Source organism: Haliotis rufescens, unplaced genomic scaffold (assembly GCF_023055435.1).
Source record: "Haliotis rufescens isolate VD_foot unplaced genomic scaffold, xgHalRufe1.0.p SCAF_17, whole genome shotgun sequence".
In the NCBI taxonomy this organism is placed as follows: Eukaryota; Metazoa; Mollusca; class Gastropoda; order Lepetellida; family Haliotidae; genus Haliotis; species Haliotis rufescens.
In genome coordinates, this window is record NW_025963857.1 from 7,468,204 (window position 1) to 7,480,443 (window position 12,240).

General features: G+C 40.6%; 1 protein-coding gene across 1 annotated transcript; it reads left to right on the forward strand.

Annotated features, from left to right (window-relative positions):
* The first annotated feature begins 1,152 nt into the window (after positions 1 to 1,152).
* On the forward strand, positions 1,153 to 11,997 carry LOC124136143. Its single transcript, XM_046501997.2, has 3 exons — positions 1,153 to 1,762; positions 10,104 to 10,167; positions 11,317 to 11,997. The coding sequence occupies exons 1-3, from the start codon at positions 1,430 to 1,432 to the stop codon at positions 11,562 to 11,564; spliced, it is 645 nt and encodes a 214-aa protein (XP_046357953.1). The 5' UTR covers positions 1,153 to 1,429; the 3' UTR covers positions 11,565 to 11,997.
* Positions 11,998 to 12,240: the final 243 nt, after the last annotated feature.

A 12,240-nucleotide genomic window follows, 5' to 3' on the forward strand; every position in this document is an offset into this window, starting at 1 on the left:
TTCACACACACCGACCCTCAACAGGTTTACACACACCGACCCTCAACAGGTTCACACACACCGACCCTCAACAGGTTCACAAACACCGACCCTCAGCAGGTTCACACACACCGACCCTCAACAGGTTCACACACACCGACCCTCAACAGGTTCACACACACCGACCCTCAACAAGTTCACAAACACCGACCCTCAACAGGTTCACAAACACCGACCCTCAACAGGTTCACACACACCGACCCTCAACAGGTTCACAAACACCGACCCTCAACAGGTTTACAAACACCGACTCTCAACAGGTTCACAAACACCGACCCTCAACAGGTTTACAAACACCGACCCTCAACAGGTTCACACACACCGACCCTCAACAGGTTCACAAACACCGACCCTCAACAGGTTTACAAACACCGACCCTCAACAGGTTCACAAACACCGACCCTCAACAGGTTTACAAACACCGACCCTCAACAGGTTCACACACACCGACCCTCAACAGGTTCACACACACCGACCCTCAACAGGTTCACAAACACCGACCCTCAACAGGTTTACAAACACCGACCCTCAACAGGTTTACAAACACCGACCCTCAACAGGTTTACAAACACACCGACCCTAAAGAGGTTCACAAACATTGACCAACATGTTCACAAACACCGACCCTCAACAGGTTCACAAACAGCTACCCTCAACAGGTATAGGGTTCGTATAAGCAGCTTTCCGACTTTGTTTTAATGAAAGAAGATGCTATAAGGTCAACCGCACCTTCAGGTTGGTTTTACTGGAAACTGGGAAATTTCGATTATGTCTGACCAAGGTAAAGCCAACTCATTTTTTTCTTTCTTCGTAACAATATGAATCTTATGAGACAATTCTTAATAAGGTCCCACCATCACTCAAAAAGGCGCCTGATTTTATAGCTCTTTTGTCACACACTCCGTAAGTAAGAGGCGGAACAATTCCATTAACACAATTTATATTGCTTTTTGAGATTTGTTAATAAAGTGTTATTTGGATGTACCACTTCAGTCTGAAAATATCTTCCCGTGTACACAAAGCAGTATTTATTCCATTATCGATTAACTATTGATCTGTGGTTGGGAATGACGTTACCACCCAATTGCCGTGGATGGATTTCACAGAGACCATCTCGCGACATGATCGGAAAGACTGTTCTCTAATAGTGCCAGGGACGGCAGAGTGCGTCTAATTGATTTTCTATCTTGAAATGGGGGAACCTAAAAACTTTCGATACAACGGATTAATATATTGAACGAAAATATCAAGCGTTGAACTATGCTTGATTAAGCAGCGATTTGACGTTAACCCTTCATTTAAAATCTGTGATGACAAGAGAGGGAGTATTGAAATCAACTCGTTTATTGAGAATTATTTCGCGGCTTTATTTATGATATTCTAACTAAAAATGGGGTCGAATTTTCTAACGCTCGTCACAGTTTGTATAGTGATGAAGATTATGAATAGAGAACAAGTCGATGCCACTACGCGGCAGCTGATTGCACGTGCAATTCCTCTAAAAGACAGAAAGTTGAATACGGCACCCCTAAAAACAGTTTTAACTCGATCGAGGATTGAATGTCTCAAGGAATGTATTCGAACATCCGGATGTGAAGCCCTAAACTTTGGTAAGAAGGACAAGTGTGAACTTCTTGGCACCTTCCTCTGCGCGAAGACGGCTAGCCTCATCCCTTCAACAGACTTCGCCTACTATGACGTGGAGTTTGAGGACACGCTGTCGGTAAGTTGTGTTTACTAATTCAACAATCACGTTGGGGAGTTTCAAAGAGACGTTTACTGTTGGTTTGAATTCATTTGTCTTTCTCGGTTTGACGAGTGGTCTAAGGCGGTCTAAGCGGAGTTGCGTCCCTTAGTTGTGTCAGGATCCTCTGGTGGTGGGTTTGATATAACCGAGATACTGTATAAAGCGGAGTTTGACACACCTGGTATAACTGAAATATTGTATAAGGCGGAGTTTGACACACCTGGTATAACTGATATATTGTATAAGGAGGAGTTTGACACACCTGGTATTACTGATATATTGTATAAGGCGGAGTTTGAAACACCTGGTATAACTGAAATATTGTATAAGGAGGAGTTTGACACACCTGGTATAACTGAAATATTGTATAAGGAGGAGTTTGACACACCTGGTATAACTGAAATATTGTATAAGGAGGAGTTTGACACACCTGGTATTACTGAAATATTGTATAAGGCGGAGTTTGAAACACCTGGTATAACTGAAATATTGTATAAGGAGGAGTTTGACACACCTGGTATAACTGAAATATTGTATAAGGAGGAGTTTGACACACCTGGTATAACTGAAATATTGTATAAGGAGGAGTTTGACACACCTGGTATAACTGAAATATTGTATAAGGAGGAGTTTGACACACCTGGTATAACTAAAATATTGTATAAGGAGGAGTTTGACACACCTGGTATAACTGAAATATTGTATAAGGAGGAGTTTGACACACCTGGTATAACTGAAATATTGTATAAGGAGGAGTTTGACTTGTTGTTTTTAAAAATGGTGGTACACTAGCTAGTAGAGAGAAATGGTTTTATCAAGGACATTTTTTGGATGTTGTATCGTTCTATAGGCACTTAGGTGTATATTTTACAAACATATTATCATGGAAGATGCATGCTAACCTAGCTGTGGTACACGCGAAGATCTTAATTGGAATTCTACAAAATATTAAAGTCCTTGGAAATATTTCCTATAATACATTCTTTAAGATTTTCGATGAAAAGATCAATCCAATTTTGGAGGTTTGGGGATTAGAAATAATTGATGTTTTAGAAACAGTACATTTATACCATGCAAACGATTCCTTGGTGTGAAATCTAGTACGTCTAATTTAGTGGTCTACGGTGAATGTGGACGATACCCATTAACTATATTTTGCCAAGGTAAAGACGATAATATACTGGATTAAATTAGTTACAATATCTTACAAGATACCCATAGAAATGTTATAACATGCTATTACTCTATGATCGAAAGGGGCAGACTAACTGGGCATATTCTGTCAAACATCAACTCTATTTATGTGGTTAAGGTAATAATGTATGGACAGAACAGGGCACGGGGATACCAGATCAGCTCATAGATGACCTTGAAGGATTTGTACATACGGACCCAATCACATCAATTGACTATATCTAAGATCAAATGATCACATTAGGTCAATGACCTTCTATGATATGCCTGTGGTTATTTGATTGCATGTAAAAGTATTGCCAAAACTATTGTGATCGTTTTTTTCTGTGTTATATTTGAAACATAATAGGTACGAGTGAAAATATCTCTTTTCCCCCTCGTCACTCGATGAGCGAAACATATTTCACTCGTCACTTGAAACATTCTATTTTCTATCGGAAAATTAAAATATACCATTAAATAAATATATTACGATAAAGGGATATAATTTAAGGGGAGTTAACTCTTGTATGACAGTAGTTCCGTCAAAGTGTTATGTTATTACTGAAGTTAGGAAAGCTAAGCGCGCTTATGATTTGAAATTAGATGATACTATTAATTCAGAATGTGGTACTAAATCATGGTGGCGCTTAATTAAAAAAATTATACAGCATAAAAGAAATTCAAATACACAATCCCCTCCTATTATGATTAATGGGAACGTTGTTGATCATCCCAGGGATATTGCTGAGGCTTTTAATGACTCCTTTATTCAACAAGCCCAAGTTTAAGAACCCGAGAAGAAAACTAATAACTTACATGAGCCTGTAAATAAACTTAACGACTTGCTCTTGTTTGAAAAAGAAGTCCATGATATTTTATTAAGCCTAAATACTACCAAAGCTAAAGGTCCAGATAATATTGGTAATAAGCTTTTAAAAAAATTAGCTATACCTCTATGTGCTCCCATTACTTTGCTGTTCAATTTATCGCTACGACTTTCCTCCTTTCCTTGTCAATGGAAAAAATCTCTTATTGTTCCAATCCATAAAAAAAGTAGTGTTCATGATTGTAATAATTATAGACCAGTTGCCCTGACAACTTCTCTTTCTAAGGTATTTGAAAAATGTGTATTTAAGCATGTCTGCAATTTTTACTTGGATAATGATATCATAACCACTTCACAATCGGGATTCAAACCTGGAGATTCAACTGTTTATCAGTTAACTGAATTATATCACGTGATCTCCAAAGCCTTGGATGATGGAAAGGAAGTTCGCGCCATATTTTGTGATATAAGTAAGGCGTTTGATCGTGTCTGGCATGAAGGCTTATTAGTTAAATTAAAGTCAACAGGGATAGGGGGTAATCTTCTGGACTGGTTTGGAAGTTATCTTTGTAATAGACAACAGTCTGTAGTAATTAATGGCTATATGTCACATTATAAACCTGTTCTAGCCGGAGTGCCACAGGGCTCAGTTTTAGGACCCTTGTTATTCCTTATTTATATTAATGATCTGACTCATGGGATAACGAGTAATAATCAACTTTTTGCTGATGATACATCTTTATTTCTAATTATTGAAGATCCTGAATCCACAGCCGCTATATTGAATAGTGATTTAGAATGTATATCAAACTGGGCAAGTAAATGGCAGGTGAAATTTAGTCCTTCCAAAACGGAAGCAATGTTATTTTCTACTAAAAGTAATCCTAGTCCTAAATTACCTCTGCGAATGAATGATATTCTTATACCTGAAGTAAGTGATCATAAACATCTAGGACTTGTATTCCAGGAAGATGGAAAATGGCACAAACACATTGATTATATTGTACGTAAAGTGAGCCCATTAATTAATTGTTTGCGTAGCCTGAAATACCGTCTAAATCGAAGAACGCTCAAACCATGTACAAATCTTTTATTTTACCTATTTTTGATTATTGTGATAATATTTGGGATAATTGTAATAATGAACAAGTAAAACTATCAGAAAATTTACACTTGGATGCTCTACGAACAATATGTGGAGCAGTACGAGGAACCAGTCACAAAAAACTTTATAGGGAAACGGGTTTATGCTCACTGTCCGACAGACGACATTACCATAAATTATGTATATTTTACAAAATGGTCAATTCGCTAACTCCTAAATATCTATCTTTATGGGTCCCATCTAATATATCCAACATAACTGGATATAACCTTCGTACTTCTAATGTCGTCCAGACCAGTGCAGGACGCTTATCCCAGTATAATCGATCTTTTTTGCCATCTGTTATACAAGCTTGGAATGCACTTGATATTAATATTAGAAATGTAGATTCCTTATCTCGGTTTAAGCAATTAATTTCTAGAGAAACTAAGCTTACTTCAAATTTCACATCTTTTGCTAGTTATGGCCAGCGGCAATGCCAAGTGATTTTATCTAGACTTAGGCTAGGTTGTAGTGATTTAAAATCACATTTATCTGACAGATTTCTGATTGATAATCCCATCTGTCCATGTGGCCTGAATAGAGAAGATGCTTTCCACTTTTTTCTATCTTGTCCACGCTATGCCAAGTTTAGAATTGATAAATACTTTTTTGTTAACCAGCTCAGCATACATACTATACTCCACGGCAATGAAGATTCATCTTCCTCAGAAAATGAATACATTATAAAATCAGTTCCCAATTACATCATTGAAACAAACCGCTTTACGTAAGTTATGTGTCAACTTAAGAATATAAAATGCATTTGGTATCTTGCTTTCCATTTTATTTCATTTTGTGTTACTCATTAATGTCTGCTCTATAGACGTCATTACAATCTACATGTATGATGTACAATATTAGGAGAAGCATTAATATAGGCCTTTTTGTCCTGTTTGCTAATCCTTGTTCCATTTTGTAACGATATGTAATGTAAAATCTGAATGGAAATAATATACTGTTTAAATCAAAGTGTTATGTTCACTGCGGTGAAATATCAAGTGTTATGTCCATTGCAATGAAAATATCACTTTTCTCAACTTCAGAAAACTCTGAAGTATATAATAAATTCGTGACTGTCAATACGTGTTATGGTTTTATTTCATTTGACAAGTGTTTCCCATTGTAAAAAAACAAATGGCCCTTGTATTGTGCCTACACTATTTCGTTGTCTCAGTATGGACAAGTTTATCCCAGGTAAAACAGGTCACTACGGAAGCCTTTTAGGGCCATTTTTTTTTTTTTTTTTCCGATAGTATCTTGAAATTTCAAGATACTAAGTTGAAATTTCAAGATACTAAGTTGAAATTTCAAGATACTACTTAATATCTTGAAATTTCAAGATAGTATCGAAAAACAAAAACAAAACAAATGGCCCTAAAAGGCTTCCGTAGGTCACAGTCATGTTCCCTTCACTTTCTGAGGTCGTATCATTTTATTATTTTATAATGGGAAGACACCATTGTTACATAAACCACCAGAAATCTATATTAGGACTACATCGATTAAATGCAAAACGTAAGGTTCAAGATGGCGATAGACAGAGGAATAGTACTTATTCGATGTGTTGAAAAAAATAATAAAATAATATTTATTCTTTTCACTTTTGATGAAGAATGTGTATATATCAGGCCGCAGGAGTACAAGCGAGGGATAGAAATAATTCGAAGTTGTGACGGGGCGTTACTGCGGAATTACATAAAGTTCTATTTTATCCAAATGTCATGTCTCAAATTAGTGATAGGTCGTACGTATTACGTTAATTTTGGTGTGATAATGTTTTCGACAAATGGCGAAATCTTGCAAGGGATAAAACAAATTGTAATTAGAATTCATTGTACTCCTCCAATTTTGGAAGAAATGCAACTTAATACTTAATTATATATTGCCGTTGATGACAAGAGTCGTCTGGAAAGCTGTATTTCCGGGATAACGAGGTTTCACTCATTCGTCACCACTCGCATGTTTCCGTAACCTTCCGTGATGCGGCTTGTCCTGGAATGGGAAGAGTTGGTCACGAATGGGTTTCACTGTATGTAATCGTAGATAGAGAGTGGTACCGAAGTTATCAAACCCGGGCCTTTGGTGTGACTAGCGAACTCTTAACTACTATAGGCTGAGGAAGAGATACAATAAGCAACTACATCACCCTGTATGTATTAGGGTGGGTATGAGGCGGGATGGTATTGCGGATACAGACAATCTCGTGCCAATACAGCTGGTAAGTATACTACCCAGGGAGCTGAGAATTAAATCTGAATGCATTCAGAACCATTCCCTCGATTACCCAGTGTACTGAATCTCTATCCAGTATCATAACAGAATTGATATATAATACCCTGGATCATCGAGGATGACTGATTCACTCACCGGGTGGTCTATGCCGTGTTTCTCCAGTCTGTCTGGTTTGTGTAGCCTTGTGCTAGAGAAACCACCACACTGTTGTTATTAAAACACTAATTGTCAGACTGTCTGCAAAAAGGCATTTACATGTACGCAAGAGTCATATTGCTTTATCCACTTCATCACTATCTAGGATACTGAATCCGCTCATTGATTAACCGAGTGTTCCGAATAAATCACGTGAACACAATTGATCGGAACAGTTGGCCAGATATCACAATTAACATGAAATATACATCGCCTGGACTTGACACAGGCTTGTAAATAACCAATATGCCAGCACCTTCTTATTACATACACTGACCATACCGTCATAATAACTTTTTGTCGGATGTGTGCACCAATGGAAGCGTCTTGATAATAAACCCACATATAACCATAAAATATATTATATGCGACTTCAGAAATGTTGACACTCGTAGGGGGCCACGGGTGGCCCAGTCGTCTAAGGCGCCGCGATTCGCTGTGCAGAGTTGCGTCCCTTGGGCACGCCAGAAACCTATGATTGTGGGTTCGAATCCCGGTTCGCCCCGATTATGTTTCTAGGTTTGTCAGCACCATACCCGTGCTCGTGGGTTTCACCGAAGTGGTAAAGGTCTGAGACCTGCATCACTTCGGGCTTTCCTCCCACATTAAGCTGACACGCCGTGATATAACTGGAATAATGTTAAAAGCGGCGTTAAAACCCAACTCACTTACTCACTTACTCACTTGACGTAACGTCTGTCGCACAGCCCCCGAGCCGTAGTATTTTCCCTTCCACCCAGCCTTTACTGTAATGCTATAGCCCTAAATGAAGCAAGTCTAGATTTCCCACAGGTTCTGAATATCCCATTTCATTGGGGCTCCTTTTCACTGTAAATGTAGTTGCTTGTTTCTGTAATGTTTTTATATCTTTAGAGACGAAGCGTTAGTCTAAGGGACCGATACCGGATGGGAGTAGCTGGGAAGCGAGAGGGGAACTTTCTCTGGGTAAATGTTTACACAGTAGTCGGAAGGAGAATATCCTGTAATGCTTTGACGAATCATTTCATAATGAAACCTTCCCGTGTGACATGTGTATTTTCGATATTGTATTAATGTTCTTGTCAAGGATGATGGTTGCCATGGTATTGTTTTATCAACTTGGGTTATATAACTTGCGCCATGTATTATGCCCTGAAAATGGATAGAACAATGCCTCGTGAAGAAAGTCCTCACAAAGCAGGGATGCAGCGTTGCGTCCCCTTGCCCTGACAGGATCCGTGTCCGAGGGCTACAATTCCAGATTCACCCCGAATACGAACCTTTGTCTGCAGGCATCACATTATTGGTTTTGACAAAGCTAGAATACTATTTTTTATCTGAAATGAAAACATTTTAAGATTTTATTTGTCATTTGATGTATAAAAATGAACCCGGAAGATTTCTTCAGAATCAGAAGAAATGTAAACTTGCCATTGAATTGTTGATTTGCTTGTTTGTTTCGGATAGTTTTGGTTTAGAGTCGGTTCTAGACCGCGTCTATATGTGGACCGATTCACATTGGTTATCCTCCTACATTCAGCTCACTCGACGAACCTTATCAAAGCGGCGTTAACCCCAACTCACTCATTCATTCGCCAGATATCTATTGACGGGTTGTCTTCTCCAATGTACCACACAATGCTAATGCGGACCTTCCCCTGACAGACGTCTGATATCTATAAGCTGAGTTATCATATGCTGTGAAGCCTCGTTCACCCAGACCCCGGTATCATCCCCCCCCCCCCCCCCCCCCCCCCCCCCACACACACACACACACACACACACCACCACACACACACGCGCACGAACACACACACACACACACACCGTTATTCCGGAAACCCCAGCCCACGCACACACACACACACACCGTTATTCCAGATATCTCACACACACACACACACATACACACACATACACACACACACACACACACACACACACACACACACACACACACACACACACTCACTCACTCACTCACTCACTCACTCACTCACTCACTCACTCTCATGCACGCATGCACGCACGTACGCAACGATATTCCAGAAACCTCATGTCACACACGCACGAACGCAAGAACGCACGAACGCACACACACACCGTTATTCCAGAAACCTCACGTCACACACACGCACGCACACGCACGCACGCACGCACGCTGGCATAAGTTAAGCCGGACGCAATCTCATTAAAATCAGACCTTAGTTCTCGCTGCCGCTACTTGGTTAAGCGGTAGCGAGAACTAAGATCTGATTTTAATGAGATTGAACCGGACGATTTCAGGGGGAACGCTTCATGGTATTGCGTTATTTAAAGGCTTTGCCGATCCTCCCGAACCCAGTCATTCGGGCTACCGTCCCTATAACCAATACAGGGGGCATCTCTCATGAATTGAGAACTATCAGAGGAATGTTGTTGGTTGTTTGTTGTTTAACGCCGCACTCAGCATTATTCCAGCTCTGTGACGGCGGTCGGTAAATAATCGAATCTGGACCAGGCAATCCAGTGAGCATCGATCATACGATGACATGCATCAACCAAGTCATCAAGCCTGAAAACTCGATCCCGGAAGTCGCCTCTTACGACAAGCATGGGTTGCGGGAGACCAATTCTAACCCGAATCCTCATGGTTCCCCTCGTCTAAGAGATATTCTAGGACTGAAATGTGTTGTTACTATATGGTACGTGTACTGCTGTCGATGTCGACACGGGCCAGTTAGTTATTATCAAGCTAATTGTACACTATCGCTTTGTTCCAGAGTATTGGTATCTATGACTCCAAACCATCTTGCAAGACCGAGGGAAAGTGTTCTCCGAAATGTGGTGAGTAAACCCGGGTTCGATTCCCTGCCCTTATTGATATTGGGGTCCCTAGCAGTGAGATGGCTCGATCACGGCTCCTGGACAGATGACTACCCGACCAGTAAGGCCATTTGTCAAGCGCCATCGCTCCGTTCTTAAGTCGGCTCATTGAGTACACTATAACAGTCTCATTGAAATCTGATATTTTACCACACCTTTTCCGTGAAAAACTGAGGACACCTCCAAAGAGGCCGCGTCAGGTGAACGCTGATTAAATATTATAATCATCATCAACTACCACAACTAGCGCGGCTTTCATCTCTTTAATCTATATTCCCTTTCAACATACAGGAATCGTATATGCTTGTCTACATGCTTCGTTCACGCACACTGTGAATTTAATAACGTTAAAAGCCATGATTTCCTGATTGGAAAGTTTCCCTTATGCCACCCGCGGAGATCTTCAAGCAGAGAGTGACATGCCATGTTATCACTTGAGTGCCTTGTGAGCACGCTCTACAGAAAATAACTGGTCGCTGTTTGGTGATTTTTTCTTAGACTGTATATTGTGTTTTATAATGTAAACACATACATGTTTGTTGTTTGACGCCGCACTCAGCAGTATTCCAGCTATATGACGGCGGTCTGTAAATGATCGAGTCTGGACATAATCCAGTGATTGACATCAAGAGCATCGATCTAAGATGACATGCATCAACCAAGTCAGCAAGCCTGCCCACCCGAGCCCGTTACTCGCCTCTTACGACAAGCATAGTCGCCTTTTACAGCAAGCATGGATTGACTACCCAGGATCTTCATGCACAGGTCTTTAATTATTTAAAGACTATGTGGTTTAACTCTATCCCAACTAAGTTGCTGAAGACCTAGTCTCATCCGGGTCATCACCGGATCTAAACATGTTTAGATATGTGTTTAATCCTAAACTGGGTACACATTTGAGTTCGACCTGAACACTTTTTGGGGTCTAAACATAGGAAATGAGATTTCTTCTCGCAGTCTAAACTGCGTGTGCGTGTGTGTTTTATAGGTTTCAGTAGGATGTAAACTCATTTTTAGAGTGTACTTGGAATCTCCGTGCAATCTCTGAAAGACGCAAAGACCAATAACGAATCCTAATTTGTGGTTCCTAAAATATCCTCAATGTTCCAGACTGTGAATGGACATCCGACTTCGACGTGATGCCGGGGTTCTACGTCGTTGGCTTTACGATGGAGACCGTCGCTGGGGTGACGCTGGCAGAATGTCAACAACGTTGTGTGGACGCTACGGCGTTCCAGTGCAAGTCCGCAGATTACAGTTTCTCCACGTGCTACCTGTCTCACGTCAACAGCATCGACGTCCCCGAGGCCTTCTCCATACAGAACGGCTACACCTACCTTCACAGAAAGTGTCAGTAGAGCCCACTGAGCCCGCCTTACACAGACTGCTGTTTGACATGTGCATTTAAGTCCTTGGTTGTACCACACTACTGTATTTTAATAGTTAAGAATTCTTTGAAAAAAAAGGTCATGTTAAGGTCACCACCATGTATCCTCCGAAAGGTCTGTTTTGAGGTTGCCAAACCCCCTTTTGGTTCCGGGATTTCACGATGCTTTTGTAGATTTGTTTCGGGATTCAGGGGTGAGCTATTAGACGTGGAAAAAAAATAGATGTTGGTCTTGGTAAAATCATTCTGCGCCAGTGTATTTCAGTAGACAGTGGGTATGTCTGCTAGGTCTTCAGCAACTCATGCTTGCCGTAAAAGGCGGCTATGCTTGTAAGAGGCACTAACGGGATCGGGGGGTCAGGCTCGCTGACTTGGTTGATGCATGTCATAGTATCCCAACTGCGTAGATCGATGCTCATGATGTCAATCACTGGATTGTCTGGTCCAGACTCTATTATTAACAGACCGCCATTATATTGTTGGAATATTGCTGAGTGCGGCGTTAAACAACAATCAACACTTGAATGTTTTCACCTTTCCACTAAACCAGGAACCATACACCGATAATGGCCTCTTGCTAAACCATATCCCGTACATGGGGATCCGGGGTAGGCTCCGAGTACCCAGTGCTTGTAAGAGGTGTGTTA